Source organism: Schistocerca serialis, chromosome 1 (genome assembly GCF_023864345.2).
Source record: "Schistocerca serialis cubense isolate TAMUIC-IGC-003099 chromosome 1, iqSchSeri2.2, whole genome shotgun sequence".
NCBI lineage: Eukaryota > Metazoa > Arthropoda > Insecta > Orthoptera > Acrididae > Schistocerca > Schistocerca serialis.
In genome coordinates this window covers 1,025,221,053-1,025,243,101 of record NC_064638.1, presented here as the reverse complement: position 1 = coordinate 1,025,243,101, position 22,049 = coordinate 1,025,221,053, and the positions used below count along the sequence as shown (strand labels likewise).

Here is a 22,049-nt window from a genome sequence, read left to right as displayed (position 1 = left end):
CAATGACAACAAAACCATTTACATCATAAAACAACACCGCAACCTGAAGACGTAAGAATGAAACCGGTTGTAGTACAATAAGTGTGTCAAAATACAGCTGAGGTAGTTTTCATTAATCATTAACATTTTTGAAAAGCATTTGTTTTGTGTCAAGGAGTTCATTAGCTACGACAGACAAACTTCGTAAGATATGAGGATAAACAGGCGGTGAGATGCGTATTTACACAGTAAAAATATGTTTTGTGCAGATAAAATTTGTTTTGTTTTCTTTGTTGCAGAAATCAACAAAATGGCAGAAGCATTTCTACTTCAGCAAGGACACACAAGGGAAAAATTGATGGAAGAAGCCATGCATATTCAAAGAATCATTCCAGAGAGAAATATTGATGAGATATATTCATCACTTGAAACTTTCTTTGATGACCCAAAGAGGGTACAGAGAGTTGTGCTCAAATTTTTAGACCATGTAAGGGAAGACAAAGACACTGCTGGTGAGGCCACTGAAGAGTTACCTAAGAGAGCTAGGAAAAGAAACTATGATGCTGATCGTAATCAACCATCTACATCAGGAATTCCACCAAAAAAGCCTTCTAAAATTCATGTTAAGAGTGATGCGAATGAAGACAACAAGACTGAGAATGTTGGTGTGTCAACACATAGTGATTCTCGTCCAGCAGAGAGTGACAAAGTTACCATAGCAGATGGGCTGGATGTAGTTTTAGATCAGTGTAATTTGGTGAATAGAAGTGATTCAGTTAGTGATGTTAGTTCAGAAAGTGACAAGTTTAATGAAATTAAGGAATATTTGTGGGAAAATGAAGGATTTGCATTCTCATCTGAAGATGAACCTGAACTTTCTGATCCAGATGTGATGGATCCTAGTTCTGAACCAGTTAAGAATGTCAATGCAAGACAGAGGGATGAAGTAAGTAATGAACCATCAACCTCTTTTTGGGATCCTACAGTTCCAAGACATACTGGAAATGGAAATCATAAGAACATACTTGACAGGAACCTTCCAGTTGATTTGACGCTGCCTGGACCATCTACTGCAAACTATGATGATTTACTTGCTCCTCCTCAACTTGATGACAGCGATGTTGTATGCATTGACATTAATGGGGTGGATGATGAAAAGAAACAAGCATATTACAATTCTCTCATTGAAATTTTCCCTGATGCTCAGAAGGATTTTCTGAGAGCCATATGCGATAAATGTTCACAAGATGCCGACTGGTTAAGTAATGCTATATCAGGTTTATTGGAAAATGGTTACCCAAAAGCTGCAGATAGCAGTGAACAAGAAGGGGAGCAAACAGCAAACCAGAAACTTTCTGGAAGAACAGAAGAAGAAAAGAAAATGATAATAGATGAAAATTATACTAATCTGCTTGCTATATTTCCAAATGCTGATCCAACTTATATAAGAGAGACTTGTGAACAGATTGCAGATGATGAAGACGCAATGAAAAAATTTGTTAGTGACACTTTAGAAAGTGGCAAGTATCCAACATTAGCAGAGTATGAGGAACGAATGAAAGTAATGGAAATTAGAGAGAAGTATCTCAAGAATTTCAAAATTGAAGAGTTTCTGGAAATTTTTCCTGATCCTTTTAAGTACTTCTTTGAAGAAAAAAAAAATGATGAAAAAGAGTCTGAGTTAAGTTTAAATTACCTAAAATCCCGTTACAGAAAAATACGTATAGTAGTTTTGCAAGAATATTTGATGAAAAATAAATACAGTCTCACTAAAGCATGTGCAGAGTTAGACAAATGCCGAAATTTTATGAAATCAAGGCGTGGTGAACATGAAATACAGTACAATGAAAAAGACATGAAGAATATTCCATTTATGCAGGAGGTAAGTGTTCTGTATTATTATTCAAATATTATTAATTTTGAAATTTCTGTGGATATAATTTTACGTAAGAGTATTCTGGTGTTTGTATTATTTTGTATGATAGAATTATTCCCTTACTGGCGCGGCTCGTAATTAAAGGCTCTGAGGTGGAGTCGCCCCAAAATATATGTTAAAGTAAATTTTGCAAGAACGTATTACATAATTTAAATTATCAGGACTAATTTCGCATATTTCCCATTCAGATTAAAGTAACGACGGTCAACATTTTTGGAACTGTTTGTATTGATAGATGTTTTCCAAACAGTTAGTAGTGTTTAGGCTGCGCCTTGGAACGTCTGTAAGCTGCATGTAGTAGCGGTTTGGGGGCATGGCTTCTACATAGTACTGCTCTTTATGGGTGACCCGACGGCTCAGAGCTTGCAGCCTAAGGGTGTCATACCAACAACCACACGTTTTTCACATTCCACTATCTATGTAATAAAGGGATGTAGAGTGGCCGAAACTTTGCTATCCAATTACTGTCTCTGCACATCTCTACTATGCTTCAATGCGTCATTAATTGACATTTAGTATTATTGTTTTGATAATGTTTTACGTAGTTGTTTTGTTTCTGCCATTGGCTATTTTATCCATATTTAGAATAAGTTTGCAAATAACCCACCAGAATGCACTAGACTACAGTAACATAACAGTACTGCCATCTAGCGAGAGTTTCATAAGTGATTAGAGGACAAAGTGCGCGAAATTTGTCCCGTTACTTTACTTTCCTTGCTTGCTGATGCTGACTGCTTTTGTTGATACCGTGTGATATTAGCAAGTTTCTTTTTCGGAGTGTATTTTGCAAGATTTTAGTAAGTTTTACTTGCTTGTGAATATCTATGACATACTGCGAGTGTGAAACCAGTGCAATATGAATTCAATGTGCAATTTAATAGATAAAAACTTGGAACACGGCCATAGGATGAAAGTGAAAGAACTTGGTGCACCCAGACCCGATCTAATGATCAATCAAGAACAGAAACAGTGCAAATCTAGGCAAGGATACAAACACAGTTTTAATAGAGCAATGTACGATGCAGCTGAGTGGTTGTGTGGTTGTGCATTTTTCTGTTTCACCTGTCTTCTTACAAATAGTACTGATAGTGCCTGGACTGAAACTGGTATCACTGACTTAACGAATTTTCACGCAAAGGTGAAAAAACATAATTCCAGCGAAAAATGTTTAAATGGTTTCATTGAGTTTTCAATGCTAGGGAAAGTGGACATTATGTGCCAATTAGACAGTGCTTACCGCCGTAATATAAAGATTATAATGAAAATGTATCAAAAAATCGTTATATTCTGGGTAAACTGATGGACTGTATTAAATTTTGCAGCAAATTCGAGCTTGCCTTAAGGGGCCACGATGAAACAGATGATTCCAAACACCCAGGAATTTTTCGAGGATTAGTCAGTCTTATAGCAGAACTGGACTGCGTCTTGAAGCAACACATTGAGAAATCAGAAAACCATGTTTTCTTAGGCCTATCGAAGATAATTCAAAATGAACTCCTGGAATCAATTTATGAGGTGTGCCTCAATCTCATCAGGAGTGAACTGTAAAAGGCAAACTTTCTCGCAATAGAAGTTGATGAAACTACTGACTGTGCAAATTTGTCACAATTGGTCCTAATAATTTGCTATGAGCTACTGGGACAAATAAATGAAAGATTTATTTCCTTTGTACGCCCAAAAAGTCACAGTGCAGATGATGTAACTGCGGCTGTTGTCTGCCAGCTAGAGAAAATGAATGTACATGAAACACTTGAAAAACTGATAGCTCAGTGTTACGATGGTGCTCCTGTTACGAGTGGCCATAAAAGTGGAGTTCAAACTAGAATTAGAGAAATGTACAGGAATGCTCACTTTGCTCGCTGTTACGCCCATCAGTTAAATTTAATTGTTGAACGTTGTGTGACGGGCAATAAACAGGTGTGGATCTTCTTTAGCAACTTGGAAGGAATTTCCACCTTCTTTTTCCGGTCTTCTAGCCGTACAGCCATTCTTGACGAAGTAGTGAAGAAGCGTATTCCTACCTGTCCTCAGTCCTTCAGATGGAATTTTAAATCACGGAGCGTAACCACTGTGTACAAATACCAAAAGGAAATTGTTAAGTGCCTAGAAAGAATTATTGATGATGATGCCAGTGATTACAAGACAATAAACAAGGCCACGGGACTGAAGGGTTTCCTGCAAGACGAAGATTTCCTCTTCTGGTTAAATTTTTTTAATAGTCATGCCTCATTGTGACATTCTCTTTAATCAATTTCAGCAGAGTTATATTGATGCAGTGAAAACTGTTGAATATTTATCACACTTTGCAGATTCTATCCAGCAAATTAGGGCCTCACTTGCACAGAACACCAATATCTCACTTGAAACTGACGATCACTGGGAACAGATAGTACCAACTGCAAAACGGGGACGTTTCACAGAATCAAGATTAGTGTGTGCACGAAACGTTTGCGATCTCATCACAACTCAGATCAGAGAACGATTCAGTTTCAATTATCACTTATCCATTGCACAGCTGTTTGATCCACCGTTGTTTGCAAAACATGAAACTATTTTTTCGGAAAAAGAGCTTAAAATAGCTGTTAATTTGTTCAATTTACAGTCTTCAGATCTACGTCATGAACTGAACGTGTTATACAGCCGAAAAGATTTTATGAAGGCGTCAGGTGCTTTGACCTTGTTGAACTTTCTTTACGATAACAATCTGGCTAAAGCTTTTCCTCAAAGTGTAAAACTTCTGCAAATAATAGTAACCTTCCCTATGACGACCGGAGAGGCAGAAAGCTGCTTCTCTACGTTAAAGAGAGTGAAAACATTCATGCGCAACACTATGAATGAAGACAGACTTTGTATGCTTGCAATGTGTTCCCTAGAAAAAGAATTACTGAATCGACCAAATTTCAATGAAATGGTCATAGACCATTATGCTGTGCAGAAGGGGAGACGAGCTGACTTCGTCTGTAAACAAATGAATTGAGGTAAGCAAAAGTGCATTCATAATTGATAAGAGTTAATTTCTTTATATTAAGTCCTACTTAGCCTATTAAGTGAAATGAGTAAAAAAGGGTAGTGTCATGTTTAGCCAGTCATAAACGTGATGACATTTTCCGAAACAAATCACTTTTGGTACCGGTACAGTGTGTTGCGCTACAGTGTCACATTTTGTGTACTTTAGCACAACAAACCATACTAAAAATGACGTATTTTGGAGAGATCTTTAATGCGTTCCTTCACATAAATGCGTATTTTCATAATACACAATAAATACTAACATGTTCGCTTCTCAAACATGTGAATTAATATGGCAGTTGCATGGGTTGCTCATGCCACCCAATCACAGCACAAGACCTGTAACATCACCAAAACATCACAGTATCGTCATGCGAATTCGTAAACTTCGAGCTTTGGAGGTAAACCACAATAAACGCCTGAAGTTTAGAACTGAAAACACCAAAAATATTAAGCAGCCACAAAGTTAACATTCATCGCATTAAAGATCTCTCCGAAACGCGTCTTTTCATATGATTTGCTGCAAAGTGTCAGAAAATGTAACGATGACGTATAAAAACACGAACCAAAGATTTTAACTCGAAGTTAGCTTCTAATGATATTTAATACCTGGTTATAGAAGATACAGTATGTAAAATTATGGGTAGAGAGTGATCTGCCCACCCCCCTCCCCCTGAATTCTTAGTTGTTTATGTCAGACTAATCTGTAGCGTAACCCGAGGTCTATGTTGGCGCTCCGATCGATAAATACCGCAGCCTTCCCCAGTATATAAACCACGAGCCGCGCCTGTTCCCTTATGTAGTGCAATATTATGGTCATGGATATTCCAGCATGGCAATAATAAACAAAAATGAGGAAAGGCAACTACTCACCCATTACTAATTGATGTGCAACATATTATAGATACATGTAACAGTGCAGGTTTTGCATCTTTTGAGTTACTACTCTTTTTCTGGTTTAAACACACACATGAGTACACAGATACAAAACAATCCACTCACTTATGGTCATAAGAACACTACTTATGAGTTGGTCCTCGGGCTAACAGGAGTGAGAGGAAAGGGAACTAGTGTTTCTGGCAACTGGACGGGTGGGGGGTGGGGGGTAGATTTGCCTGGCAAGGGGATTGAGTACATAGGCAGGAGAAGAGAAGACAGCTGGCTCACGGTGGGAGTTTTAAAATGACTGCAATATGTGATGGTTGCCACAACAAAGGGGGTGCGGTGGGGAAATTGGAAAATAGAGAAGACGATTTGGACATGAAGGGAATAGTGTGGGAAAGGTAAGGATAAAGAATGGAAAGTCGACTAGGGAGAGTTTTGGCTAGAGGGATTTTGAGAATAAATGATATGTTAGTGAGTGAGATACAAATGGTTCAGTTACTGAAAAAAACTGCTGAAATCTTTGGTGTTGTGGTTTTCCAAAGCCAAACCAATACAGTCCTAACACTCACTGCTGTGAAAATTGTTACTGTCTGACCATTGGAGCAACACTAGTGTACTTAGCGGTAAGAAAACAGTCTTAGGATTAACGTTCATTTCTTATTACTTTTCTACTTATTTAATGAAATAGTTATGGTAGTTTTGCCTTCTGAGCATTAGTAAATTATTGAAAGACATGAATGATTGTGAAATAAATGTGAAACAGCCGAATCTCACTGATTCTGGATCATATGCTAAAACTTATTCGTGAGGAAATTCTTTCATATATGTGTATAATTGCAGCTTGTACTGCTGAAATTGAGAGATTATAAACATTTAGAATGTAAGCATACATTTCTATTGTTGTCTGTTCTTACAAGGCACATTCAGTAAGTAATATTTTGTTCTGAAAGATTCTTTTTATTTAAGATTCCAATACACCATATTGTCTACAAAACCCCATTTTTCAGCACAGTCTGTTTTCAAAACAACATCCTTATGCCACCTTACTGGAGGGCCTATATGCGTGCACGGTACCACTCTACCGATCGACATCGAAGCTGGAAGGTGAGAGATCCGGGCTGTAGGGCGGATGAAAGAGAACAATCCAGTGAATATTTGTGAGCTCCTTTGGGGTGTGCAGACTTGTGTGAGGCCTCGTGTTGTCATGAAGAGGGAGAAGTTTGTTTGCATTTTTGTGGCAGCGAACACTCTGAAGTCGTTTCTTCAATTTCCTGAGAGCAGCACAGTAAACTTCACAATTTGTTGTTGCACCGTGAGGGAGGATATCAAACAGAGTAACCCCTTCAGAGTTCCAGAAGGCCGTCACCGTGACTTTACTGCTGAGGATGCGACTGTAAACTTTTTATTTGGAGGGGAGGTGGTGTGGCACCACATCCTGGATTACCATTTTGCTTCCTATTCCAGGTGGTCAACCCATGTTTCATTGCCTGTGACAATGTTCAACAAAAGATTGTCACAGTCAGCCTAGTAACTTGCAAGCAATTCCACACAGATAGCCCTTCGTTGCTCTTCATGGTCTTCTGTTAGCCAGTGAGGAACCCCCTTTGAGTACCCCATTCGGTGGATGAGTTTGTCGGCACTACCAACATTTATGTCCAGTTGTGCAACAAGGTGTCCGATTGTGATCTGCTGATCACCTCGAATGAGAGTGTCAGGACATTACAACATCGCAGGGGTCACTACTGTGTGCAGCTGGCCAGCACAGAGGAGATCGAACAATTTTGCTCGACTTCGTTGCGATGGTGACAGACACCTCACACAATGGGTCACTGTGCTTTTTTGTCATTGCCAGGCCTCTGCAGACATTCTACAATTGCTTATGAATATCAGCGATGCACTGGTTTTCCACCGCCTCTCCATAACAGACACCATTTTGAAGGCTACATGTAGTGCCATCACCTGTTGGAACTTCATGAGCTGTAGGAGATAAAGTGGGAATATTCCACAATGTCTCACAACAAATTGTGCATTTTTAACCGAAATTGGCCAAGGGAAAACAGTGTTGCATTACTTATTGAATGTCCTTTGTATTATGGTAGGTACTTTCCTTGGCAGTTAATACTTTTGTATGGAGTCAAATGATTTGCACGTCCTTACACTTGACTTTCTAGTGCACAAATGTTTATGTGAATGTAACTACCTTTGATTGAAAAAAAGTGTCTAAAAGTCTTGCTGTTTGTGGCTCAGATGTAGCAACAATAGTGGAATTGGTTTCTTTCATATTGGGAAACAGTTTTCTTATTTTGGACATTTTATCATCACATTTATGTGTGGTTGTCCCTTCGGGTACAGTTGTGTCGGCTTATTTGATATGTCAAATAACGTAGATATTGCATTCCTTACAAGTTTCCTATGTCCACATTCACTGGTTTAACTGGGAGAGTATTCAACAGAACATCAGTTGTTGAGTAGCAGTAGGAAACATCTTTCTGCAAAAGGACAGGTTTTTTGCTATTTACCAGCCTTATTTTTATTCTGAACAGAAAAGTCATTCTTCAATAAATACATGTAGGTTACATGACAGTTGTATACAAGCAGGTCTGTAATGTACCATTTCATACCTCTTAGGGTCTTAAAGAAACTGAAGAAAGATAAATGGGTGTCACGTTTTAGTTACTCCCCATTTTTATGGCACTATGTATTATTCCCATTGTGAACAGTATGTTACAAATCAATATAAATGATACTATTTGCACTCATCTGATATCATTTTCAAAAGTGTAACTTACTGGCCACTTGGAATGCTGCTGGCACAGAGTATAATAAAAATGAGGAGGAGTGTCATGATCGTAGGTGTTAGACTGTGTGTTTACAGTATACCCTTTATGGTTTGCCATTGCATGGTGGTGGGCATTTATGCATGTTGATAGCTGGTTAGGTTTCATCCCCTCTTTGAATGCTGCATAGTAATTGTAGCGCAGTGGGTATATAATGTGTCTGTCTGCACACACAACACTACCTAATAGAAAATGCCTGTGACTTCGACAGCACTATGCCCATCGGTTGGACAGAATTGTTCACATGAAAAGGACGTAGAGTTGTAAATTGAGACCATAATTGGTCTAAAGATGGCCTACAATATTTTGTAGGTTTGAGTGGATGATGGAATTCTGCTTTGGTAGATAGGACATGATTTTGGGAAAGATATATATCATCTCAAAGCATAGCAAAAAGTGGTGGAAGTCACAGTTGTAGACTGTATTGAGTTTCTTCAAGGTACACTGGTCACTGACTAGTTCACAATAGTAATGGATTTGGTAGTATAAGTGGCACAAAAAATGTGTTACTGGACTAATTTAGAGAATTTTGCCAGCCTTTAAAGGCTTTGGTGAGGTTACTATCATGTTTGGATTACTCCAGCTTGGCACTCAGGGCGGCAACAGTTCTATCAGGAGATAGTGGTAATACAGAATGAGAGAAAGCTTCAAAATATAGGTTCTGTTGGTTGTTGCTAGTTTGACTGCACACCGCACTGCACTGCACTGCACTGCCGCCGTTGGATAAGCAGCTGAGCAGCAAGTCGTTTACTCCTAGCTCACTCATTTGTTACATAGTTTAATTCTTAATTTCTTTGCGTGTTTTTGGTTCTTGCATTGTTTAATTCATAAATTTCGGGCGTATTATAGTATTTGAGAGTGTAGCATCGTGTCTTAGTACCTGAATAGTGTAAATTCGCGTAGTCGTTTGTCTACTGTTTTGTTTTGAACGGCCAGTGTCGGTTGGTCGCAGTCAGTGTGCTCCCTGCCGCCGTTGGATAAGCAGCTGAGCAGCAAGTCGTATACTCCTAGCTCACTCATTTGTTACATAGTTTAATTCTTAATTTCTTTGCGTGTTTTTGGTACTTGCATTGTGTAATTCATAAATTTCGGGCGTATCATAGTATTTGAGAGTGTAGCATCGTGTTTTAGTACCTGAATAGTGTAATTTCGCTTAGTCTCCTTCCGCCGCCGAGCAGTGTCAGCAGTGCACAAGTAGCAGCATTACTGCATTTACTAGGCAATCTTGTATTTTAATAACCGTTTAAATTTTGTCGATTTGTTTGCACTCTCTGTAGATTAGTTCAGACGTTCTTAGCAAAACAGTTTTTAGCATGGATAGGGACTGCAACTGCTGTGTTCGGATGCAGGCTGAGTTGGCATCCCTTCGCTCCCAGCTTCAGGCAGTGTTGGCTACGGTCACACAGCTTGAGGCTGTTGCCAATGGGCATCACTGTGGGGGTCGGGATGGGGGTTTGTCGGGGACGGCCAGCTCGTCCCACGCATCCCCTGATCGGACTACGACTGTGGTTGCCCGGGATACTGCCCGCATTGAGGCTGATCCCTCACCTGTGGTAGAGTGGGAGGTCGTTTCAAGGTGTGGCAGGGGGCGAAAGACATTCCGGAGGGCTGAACGGAAAGCCTCTCCAGTTTGTCTGACGAACCGGTTTCAGGCTCTGTCTCAGGCTGATACTGATCTTCGGCCTGACATGGCTGCTTGTCCTGTTCCAGAGGTTGCCCCTCAGTCTGCAAGATCCGGGCAGTCGCAGAGGGTGGGCTTACTGGTAGTTGGGAGCTCCAACGTCAGGCGCGTAATGGGGCCCCTTAGGGAAATGGCAGCAAGAGAGGGGAAGAAAACCAATGTGCACTCCGTGTGCATACCGGGGGGAGTCATTCCAGATGTGGAAAGGGTCCTTCCGGATGCCATGAAGGGTACAGGGTGCACCCATCTGCAGGTGGTCGCTCATGTCGGCACCAATGATGTGTGTCGCTATGGATCGGAGGAAATCCTCACTGGCTTCCGGCGGCTATCTGATTTGGTGAAGACTGCCAGTCTCGCTAGCGGGATGAAAGCAGAGCTCACCATCTGCAGCATCGTCGACAGGACTGACTGCGGACCTTTGGTACAGAGCCGAGTGGAGGGTCTGAATCAGAGGCTGAGACGGTTCTGCGACCGTGTGGGCTGCAGATTCCTCGACTTGCGCCATAGGGTGGTGGGGTTTCGGGTTCCGCTGGATAGGTCAGGAGTCCACTACACGCAACAAGCGGCTACACGGGTAGCAGGGGTTGTGTGGCGTGGGCTGGGCGGTTTTTTAGGTTAGATGGCCTTGGGCAAGTACAGAAAGGGCAACAGCCTCAACGGGTGCGGGGCAAAGTCAGGACATGCGGGGACCAAGCAGCAATCGGTATTGTAATTGTCAACTGTCGAAGCTGCATTGGTAAAGTACCGGAACTTCAAGCGCTGATAGAAAGCACCGAAGCTGAAATCGTTATAGGTACAGAAAGCTGGCTTAAGCCAGAGATAAATTCTGCCGAAATTTTTACAAAGGTACAGACGGTGTTTAGAAAGGATAGATTGCATGCAACCGGTGGTGGAGTGTTCATCGCTGTTAGTAGTAGTTTATCCTGTAGTGAAGTAGAAGTGGATAGTTCCTGTGAATTATTATGGGTGGAGGTTACACTAAACAACCGAACTAGGTTAATAATTGGCTCCTTTTACCGACCTCCCGACTCAGCAGCATTAGTGGCAGAACAACTGAGAGAAAATTTGGAATACATTTCACATAAATTTTCTCAGCATGTTATAGTCTTAGGTGGAGATTTCAATTTACCAGATATAGACTGGGACACTCAGATGTTTAGGACGGGTGGTAGGGACAGAGCATCGAGTGACATTATACTGAGTGCACTATCCGAAAATTACCTCGAGCAATTAAACAGAGAACCGACTCGTGGAGATAACATATTGGACCTACTGATAACAAACAGACCCGAACTTTTCGAATCTGTATGTACAGAGCAGGGAATCAGTGATCATAAGGCCGTTGCAGCATCCCTGAATATGGAAGTTAATAGGAATATAAAAAAAAGGGAGGAAGGTTTATCTGTTTAGCAAGAGTAATAGAAGGCAGATTTCAGACTACCTAACAGATCAAAACGAAAATTTCTGTTCCGACACTGACAATGTTGAGTGTTTATGGAAAAAGTTCAAGGCAATCGTAAAATGCGTTTTAGACAGGTACGTGCCGAGTAAAACTGTGAGGGACGGGAAAAACCCACCGTGGTACAACAACAAAGTTAGGAAACTACTGCGAAAGCAAAGAGAGCTCCACTCCAAGTTTAAACGCAGCCAAAACCTCTCAGACAAACAGAAGCTAAACGATGTCAAAGTTAGCGTAAGGAGGGCTATGCGTGAAGCGTTCATTGAATTCGAAAGTAAAATTCTATGTACCGACTTGACAGAAAATCCTAGGAAGTTCTGGTCTTACGTTAAATCAGTAAGTGGCTCGAAACAGCATATCCAGACACTACGGGATGATGATGGCATTGAAACAGAGGATGACTCGCGTAAAGCTGAAATACTAAACACCTTTTTCCAAAGCTGTTTCACAGAGGAAGACCGCACTGCAGTTCCTTCTCTAAATCCTCGCACAAACGAAAAAATGGCTGACATCGAAATAAGTGTCCAAGGAATAGAAAAGCAACTGGAATCACTCAATAGAGGAAAGTCCACTGGACCTGACGGGATACCAATTCGATTCTACACAGAGTACGCGAAAGAACTTGCCCCCCTTCTAACAGCCGTGTACCGCAAGTCTCTAGAGGAACGGAGGGTTCCAAATGATTGGAAAAGAGCACAGATAGTCCCAGTCTTCAAGAAGGGTCGTCGAGCAGATGCGCAAAACTATAGACCTATATCTCTTACGTCGATCTCTTGTAGAATTTTAGAACATGTTTTTTGCTCGCGTATCATGTCATTTCTGGAAACCCAGAATCTACTATGTAGGAATCAACATGGATTCCGGAAACAGCGATCGTGTGAGACCCAACTCGCCTTATTTGTTCATGAGACCCAGAAAATATTAGATACAGGCTCCCAGGTAGATGCTATTTTTCTTGACTTCCGGAAGGCGTTCGATACAGTTCCGCACTGTCGCCTGATAAACAAAGTAAGAGCCTACGGAATATCAGACCAGCTGTGTGGCTGGATTGAAGAGATTTTAGCAAACAGAACACAGCATGTTGTCATCAATGGAGAGACGTCTACAGACGTTAAAGTAACCTCTGGCGTGCCACAGGGGAGTGTTATGGGACCATTGCTTTTCACAATATATATAAATGACTTAGTAGATAGTGTCGGAAGTTCCATGCGGCTTTTCGCGGATGATGCTGTAGTATACAGAGAAGTTGCTGCATTAGAAAATTGTAGCGAAATACAGGAAGATCTGCAGCGGCTAGGCACTTGGTGCAGGGAGTGGCAACTGACCCTTAACATAGACAAATGTAATGTATTGCGAATACATAGAAAGAAGGATCCTTTATTGTATGATTATATGATAGCGGAACAAACACTGGTAGCAGTTACTTCTGTAAAATATCTGGGAGTATGCGTACGGAACGATTTGAAGTGGAATGATCATATAAAACTAATTGTTGGTAAGGCGGGTACCAGGTTGAGATTCATTGGGAGAGTGCTTAGAAAATGTAGTCCATCAACAAAGGAGGTGGCTTACAAAACACTCGTTCGACCTATACTTGAGTATTGCTCATCAGTGTGGGATCCGTACCAGGTCGGGTTGACGGAGGAGATAGAGAAGATCCAAAGAAGAGCGGCGCGTTTCGTCACTGGGTTATTTGGTAACCGTGATAGCGTTACGGAGATGTTTAATAAACTCAAGTGGCAGACTCTGCAAGAGAGGCGCTCTGCATCGCGGTGTAGCTTGCTCGCCAGGTTTCGAGAGGGTGCGTTTCTGGATGAGGTATCGAATATATTGCTTCCCCCTACTTATACTTCCCGAGGAGATCACGAATGTAAAATTAGAGAGATTAGAGCGCGCACGGAGGCTTTCAGACAGTCGTTCTTCCCGCGAACCATACGCGACTGGAACAGGAAAGGGAGGTAATGACAGTGGCACGTAAAGTGCCCTCCGCCACACACCGTTGGGTGGCTTGCGGAGTATCAATGTAGATGTAGATGTAGATGTAGTCAGCTGAGAGGTGGTAATCAACAAGTTGCTCCCCGAGTTGAGAAGATACAGATAAACTGGATTCAAGTGCTGATGTTGAGATTCATTGAGATAGAGTGGGGGCGATCCTTGCCATGAATCCAGATAATTAGATACATTTTATTGTAATTTTCCCTCTATTTAATGGAGAGATGGCTGTGAAAATGGCGGCTTGCATTTTGCAGTGGTTAATGTTGCATATTGCTTTGTCATCAGTTCTGTGATTTTGTTCTGTCAGATATCGTCATAAGAAAACAAAAATAAAGAACATAAAGACTTTTCTACTTGATAAACAAATCAAAACCTTACAAAAGATTCAACTGCAAACACTACTGTTCCTTCCCACTGTCATCATGCATAACACATTGTTTATGAAACAATTTGCGCTTCTCATAACTGGAGACACTTTTGAATGTGATTAATCATACTCCTTACCAAACTGTCCAAATAAGCCTGTGGGATATTGTCAGATTCCTCCACAGTAGCCTCCAAGATGCCCTGTAAGGTCTCTGGTGGGACAGGACGATTGCAGACTGCACATTTTAATATGGCCCCTGCATTCTCAATGCAAGTGAGAGCTGGAGAATGTGGAGGCCATTCAGTCTGATTCTGTGCTCCACTAAAAGGTGTTCACAAGATTGTGGCAGTGGATGCATCTGTTGTCATCCATCAGCATGAATCCTGCTCAGTATGTTCGTCAAATGGAGCATCAATGCATGCTAGGTTGTCATCCTAATACTTCACACTAGTCATTCTCCCATGTATTCACACAAGGGGTGTCCTGCAGTCACACACAATTCCAACTGAAAGTGTGACTGAATCACCTTGATAAGTAAGGGTGGGGTGTATGATACAGTCAGGATGTAAATGCCACCCTCGTTGCTGCCATGTGACAGGAGCCCCTCTGTGAGCCCAATTTAGAAGAGAAGCCTTGAGAGGTCTTCTGGCATGTAATTGCTGCTCTTGGAGACTATTTTGCACCATTTGTGTTGATACTTGCACTCCTATAGCTATTGGAACAGCTGCTGTAGGTGTGTACTGTTGCATTGAGGGTTTCTACTTGCTGCTATCCCCCGATATCAGTCATGCAGACCTGTTGTTTCTTCTTCCACACCCACTGCTGTGATCACCCTCAGCTAATCCTGTCACTAGAAACCTGTTCCAGATTCTAGAGACACCACTTTGGCTCACAGCGACATTCGCTGCAACATCCACCTACCTCACTCCCTGCCCCGTTAGTAACTATAAGGAGCCTTTGATCGTATGTGTTGTTGTTTGAACAATACTGAAGCAACATAACTCTCATAATGACACACATCACAAGTTCTCCAATGTTTACAGGTGACGTGGTTGACTAGACTCAACATAATGCCCCCTCACAATACAAGTATGGACTGTTCGCCCTAGAATTTTGACTGATTCCATAGTCACGGGTTTGACACTGAACTGTGTAGATTAACTATAAAATAATTTTAAAATATCCTATATTAAAGGTTCCTCTTTCAGTATATGTAATTTAAAAGGAAATTGATTAGATTATGAAGTCTGAATATAATGATACAGATACTTAAGCTGTAGATACAACCATGTAGTAGGGCTTCATTCCAGATTACTGTATATCATCCTTAAGAGGGGCAGCAGCGTTTTACTAGTTGTAGGGCAAAAATCTGGATGATTGACTGATCCTTGTAACAACAGTCAATACAACATTTCTGCGTTGGTAATGCGGTACACTTGAAATTGAGGGGAAACTACAGCTGTTGATTGCTTTGAGGACCTGCAGCTCAGTGTGTGGTGTAATGACTCGGGACATCCCAGGGGGAAACCCATCAGAAGAAAAATCAGAGCTAGCAATCTAAGGGTTGGAGCACAGAATGTTATAGTATGATTAAAATAGCTTGCAATTTCTGATAATTCTGTGTGGAGCGAATGAGGGGTACATTGTTTCCAGCACAAGTCAGTCAAGCTGTGTGCTTTCAGCAAGTAATGGTTAATCAGTCATGAATAAGAACTTTGTTGAATAACAGACAACTGGCACAATACCATTGAATATTGTATAAATACTCAGAAATAAAATGTAAGTGGTGTGACCCCAAGGGAAGAATTATAGCTATCCTCTTCCTCGGAACTGTATGTAGTGCTGGAGCTGACAAATTACCAATCTCTGATTTGTGCATTCTGAAATCCTTCACTAATCTAATTTTCCTCAACTACCTCCTCAGTGTACTCACAACTTGTGACCAGTCCTGTGGTGTAAGTTTTGCAATAGTTTCTTGTGTTAGCATTTCCACCTCAGTGAGAATAAACTTTTTATTAATTTCTTGACACTTTTGAAGTGTCAGTTGGATTTAAATGACCATGATATGGAGGTAGCCTGATAAAACTAGGCCCATTTGCCACAGACAATTCATCAACCCATTAACTTTGAGTATTTGGTTTCCTGCAGCTTGAAAAATTCATTTAAATCCGTCTTATTCTTGTCTTCTTATCAGGTTCGGTTTTCTCTAATCGAATCTGTCTCTTTACTCAGAGAAAAATATCCACTTCCCTACACTGCACTGTCAGAGTATTGTCTAACACAGTAGAGTGATATGGCTGATGTCAATGATTATCGTTGAGTTCAGGGGGAATATTTTATAGCAGAAAATTAGAAAACCATTCTGTGAAACTGTAATGTTTGTTTCCTCAGATAGTTATGTTGCTTCTTGGAATGCACAGTTACTCTATTACCCTTTTTATTGGTACTTTCTTATTCATTCTACTGTGGGGTCAGTCTTGCCATTTGTCAGTATGTCACAGTAATCCACCTCTTCTAAAGTTACACGGCTCTCCTGCGAACCTTGTAGAACTAGCACTCCTGAAAGAAAGAATATTGCGGAAACATTGCTTAGCCACAGCCTGGGGGATGTTTCCAGAATGAGATTTTCACTCTGCAGGGGTGCTGGTTCTGCAAGCTTTGCAGGAGAGTTTCTGTAAAGTTTGGAAGGTAGGAGATGAGGAACTGGCAGAAGTAAAGCTGTGAGGACGGGGTGTGAGTCGTGCTTGGGTACTCAGATGGTAGAGCACTTGCCCATGAAAGGCAAAGGTCCCAAGTTCGAGTCTCGGTACGGCACACAGTTTTCATCTGCCAGGAAGTTTCATATCAGTGCACACTCTGCTGCAAAGTGAAAATCTCTTTCTACACATTGTTGTCAAATGTAATGCTCCTGGCAGCGTGCTGTTACTGCCATTTACAGGCAACTGTATCAATCCTGTGGGTGATAAACTTGCGAGAGAAAAACTTTTTGTGCAGGAAAGAAAGCTGCTGAAGACAATTTTGAAGAAACTCCTCTTCTTTGAATCTGAAAAGAAACTTGTTTAATGTAGAGTTATCCGAATGTTAATGATAACTGTCCACATGTCTGCGTATTGCATGTTACTGGAATGCATCCATCCTGATTACCCTTCTGTTGTAATTTCTTTTCTTGACCAATGTTTCCTAAGGGACTGACTTCGAGATGCCTCACCATTCTCATCTTCCTTTATTTCCTCCTGCCTTCCAATTCTCAGCACTATAGATTTATGGCTGTTCTACTCACTACTCTTGAAATGTTTAAAATCGGATCCTCACTGTTGTACTCCCATTTACAGCACAGAGCACACAAATTCGCAGCATTGTCCAAGGATTGAAATTCCTCGTCTGTACTTTGATACCATTGAAGCCAGTGAGTGTGCTCTCAGGTGACCTCTTTCATGACTCACCTCAGTGATTGGTAAAAATAATAAATTTTTGAAAACATAGTGTAATTGGATTGATACAAAATCTACTCATGAAGCAGCAGCAGCAACAGCAGCAGGAGAAGATGTATACAAAGATTAAAGAAATGTGCAAGTTTTGGAGTCTGTGGCTCTTTCTTCTGGCAGAAGGGTTGGAGGGGATGGGAGAGAGGTGAGGAAAAAGAACTAGTGAGACTTAGAAAATGGGGAGTGTTTGGAAAAGTCACTCAGAACCATGGGCCAGGGTTTCATTCTCATGCCATCCAGTAAGTCTTGCCTGACACAGGGTTCTGAGTGACTTCAAACGTCTCAATTTCCTTCACCTCTATTCCTTCCCCTTCAACCCACTGCCAGAAGAAGGAGCAATTGACTTAAAGAGCATGCACTTTTCTTTAACTTTCCTGCAGTGCTTGGTGAGTAGATTTTTTATCTATCCAAGTACATTATAACCTCATTTTGAGACACATCACTGTGCCATGAAAACAATGATAATACAATAACACTAGTTCACTGCACCAGCTGATAAGTACATCACACAACACTCAGAAACACTAAACTTCACAATGAGAGCTGATGGACGTACAAAATACTGATGCTCAATATCACAAACTACTTTTTACCAGTCTTATGTCAACAACTTGTTGGTGGCACGTGAAGTGAAGCTGTGTGATGGTATCAAGTCACTGCCACTGGGCTGAACTGTAAAAAGTCACACGTTATTTTGTGTTACTATAGCTTATCTGTCTTGAGCTGACTGCAATGTAATTAAAAAGAATTATATCAGATGTGTTTCGCTTTTATTTACAAAGCATCTTCTGTGGCATTCTGTAAATTGGATACATATGTTTGTACATTTATTTTTTGATTCTTTTAGGTTAAAAACAGTGTTTTCTTTAGTTTAGTTTAATTTTCTTTAGTTTAGTCTGTAAGCTACTTACAGTGTTTCTTTACGTAGTCTGCACCTTCCTCTCTTGCTAGCAGTGGTTGATGTCGACAGGCTTCATTTTACATCTGCAGTTTTTGGCATTTTGCGTTATTTCCTGCGCTGCACTATTTATCATTGACTTTCTTAACTGTTTTTAATTCATCACTGCTACATCTACATCTACATTTATACTCTGCAAGCCACCCAACAGTGTGTGGCGGAGGGCACTTTACGTGCCATTGTCATTACGTCCCTTTTCTGTTCCAGTCGCGTATGGTCCGCGGGAAGAACGACTGTCTGAAAGCCTCCGTGCGCGCTCGAATCTCCCTAATTTTACATTCGTGATCTGCTCGGGAGGTATAAGTAGGGGGAAGCAATATATTCGATACCTCATCCAGAAACGCACCCTCTCGAAACCTGGCGAGCAAGCTACACCGCGATGCAGAGCGCCTCTCCTGCAGAGTCTGCCACTTGAGTTTGCTAAACATCTCCGTAACGCTATCATGGTTACCAAATAACCCTGTGACGAAACACGCCACTCTTCTTTGGATCTTCTCTACCTCCTCCGTCAACCCGATCTGGTACGCATCCCACACTGATGAGCAATACTCAAGTATAGGTCGAACGAGTGTTTTGTAAGCCACCTCCTTTGTTGAAGGACTACATTTTCTAAGGACTCTCCCAATGAATCTCAACCTGGTAGCTGCCTTACCAACAATTAATTTTATGTGATCATTTCACTTCAAATCGTTCCGCACGCATACTCCCAGATATTTTACAGAAGTAACTGCTACCAGTGTTTGTTCCGCTATCATATAATCATACAATAAAGGATCCTTCTTTCTATGTATTCGCAATACATTACACTTGTCTATGTTAATGGTCAGGTGCCACTCCCTGCACCAAGTGCCTATCCGCTGCAGATCTTCCTGCATTTCGCTACAATTTTCTAATGCTGCAACTTCTCTGTATACTACAGCATCATCCGCGAAAAGCCACATGGAACTTCCGACACTATCTACTAGGTCATTTATATATATTGTACAGTGTTTATGCCTATTCGTTTGTTTTCGTTCACGTTGTGAGTGAGTGTTGCCGACCTATGAAACAATTTTGTGTGTGTGTGTGTGTGTGTGTGTGTGTGTGTGTGTGTGTGTGTGTGTGTGTGTGTGAGAGAGAGAGAGAGAGAGAGAGAGAGAGAGTGTTAGTGAAGCTGTCTTGTATGTAGATAGAGACAGAAGAGGGGTGGTTTTTGTCCCCCCCTGGGGGTTGGGGGTGGAGAACGACAGGGATGGCCTGGACCGTGATTATGGGATAGATCTGGAAGAAAATGGTAGTGGTAAATTGAGCTTGTGGTTACATTTGTACTTTTAATGTTATTTTAAGTGGTCAATCAGTTTAAAGAGTGTATGGTTTGCCAAGTTGATCTGATCATTTATGAGTTGTTTCTTTTCAGTTATGGTTTTTTGGATGTGATAGTTTTCTTGTAAGGTGAGGAGGTGTTTTTTTGTTGTTGTTTATCCTTATGATTTCCATGGCTGTGTCCCTGGTTGTAATTTTATGTTCTTGTTGGTGTAAGCGTTCTGCAAAAGTTGAATGTTTTGTCCTATACTTCCATGCTCTTACGTGTTCTTTGTATATGGTGTCAAATGTCCTCCTGGTTTGACATATGTATCTTCTATCACATGTATTACATTTCAGTTTGTATATTCCTGATTCCTGATACAGATCAGTTTTTCCTATTGTGTTTGGGAAGTATTTATGAATTGAGTTGTTGGTTTGCTGTGCTCCTTTTTTCCCAATATTGGATATTCTGTGTGTGTATTTGTGGTTGTGTGCCATCTTTTACTTTCTGTTTCTTTCACACTTCGTGCTGTTTCTATTCTTGTATTTTGTGTATTTCTTTGTGTGTGATTTTGTCCTTGTGTTTGTTCTTTTCTGTTTCTTGATTTTATTGTTGAGCTTTGTTACTAAGTTCTCTTTGTATCCATTGTTTGTAACTATTTGTATTATAGACACACAAACATACACACAAAATTCAAGCTTTCGCAACAAACTGTTGCCTCATCAGGAAAGAGGGAAGGAGAGGGGAAGACGAAAGGAAGTGGGTTTTAAGGGAGAGGGTAAGGAGTCATTCCAATCCCGGGAGCGGGAAGACTTACCTTAGGGGGAAAAAAGGACAGGTATACACTCGCACACACGCACATATCCATCCACACATACAGACACAAGCAGACATATTTAAAGACAAAGAGTTTGGGCAGAGATGTCAGTCGAGGCAGAAGTGTAGAGGCAAAGAAGTTGTTGAAAGACAGGTGAGGTATGAGTGGCGGCAACTTGAAATTAGCGGAGATTGAGGCCTGGCGGATGATGAGAAGAGAGGATATACTGAAGGGCAAGTTCCCATCTTCGGAGTTCGGATAGGTTGGTGTTGGTGGGAAGTATCCAGATAACCCGGACGGTGTAACACTGTGCCAAGATGTGCTGGCTGTGCACCAAGGCATGTTTAGCCACAGGGTGATCCTCATTACCAACAAACACTGTCTGCCTGTGTCCATTCATGCGAAGGACAGTTTGTTGCCGGTCATTCCCACATAGAATGCATCACAGTGTAGGCAGGTCAGTTGGTAAATCACGTGGGTGCTTTCACACGTGGCTCTGCCTTTGATTGTGTACACCTTCCGGGTTACAGGACTGGAGTAGGTGGTGGTGGGAGGGTGCATGGGACAGGTTTTGCATCGGGGGCGGTTACAAGGATAGGAGCCAGAGGGTAGGGAAGGTGGTTTGGGGATTTCATAGGGATGAACTAACAGGTTACGAAGGTTAGGTGGACGGCGGAAAGACACTCTTGGCGGAGTGGGGAGGATTTCATGAAGGATGGATCTCATTTCAGGACAGGATTTGAGGAAGTCGTATCCCTGCTGGAGAGCCACATTCTGAGTCTGGTCCAGTCCCGGAAACTATCCTGTCACAAGTGGGGCACTTTTGTGGTTCTTCTGTGGGGGATTCTGGGTTTGAGGGGACGAGGAAGTGGCTCTGGTTATTTGCTTCTGTATCAGGTCGGGAGGGTAGTTGCGGGATGCGAAAGCTGTTTTCAGGTTGTTGGTGTAATGGTTCAAACCAAGTGCTAGTCTGGATCAGGTGACAGAGGATTTAGGTTCACTCTGTAAAGGATTTACCAGGGAAGACACCGTGGTTATTGTGGGAGGGCCAGGGAACAGCATCGACAGAGATCCTGGGTACAGTATAGAGTGTGACCTGGTAAAGATTGCGTCGGCATCGAGACACACCAATGTTGAATTTGTATCTGTCCTGAGACGCCATGACCGGCCTCATTTGAACTCTTCTGTTGGGAGAGTTAATTTGGAGTTGGAACGGCTGCTTGTGTCGGGTGCGGGGGCTCATATTGGTGTGGTTCCTGTTGATTATCTCAGTAGGTGGGACTATACCAGGCACGGCCTACATCTCAACAGGAAAGGGAAGGGGAAACTGGCTGGGGTAATAGCAGGAAATTTAAG

General features: G+C 41.6%; 1 protein-coding gene across 3 annotated transcripts in view; it reads left to right on the top strand.

Annotated features, from left to right (window-relative positions):
* Positions 1 to 22,049, top strand: part of LOC126413549 (uncharacterized) — a 241,448-nt gene that overhangs the window by 60,288 nt on the left and 159,111 nt on the right. For all 3 annotated transcript variants that reach the window (XM_050083275.1, XM_050083273.1, XM_050083274.1), the window contains one exon: positions 279 to 1,861. In XM_050083275.1, the coding sequence (XP_049939232.1) occupies positions 290 to 1,861 (1,572 nt within the window). In that variant the 5' untranslated portion in view covers positions 279 to 289. The remainder of the gene's footprint in view (positions 1 to 278; positions 1,862 to 22,049) is intronic.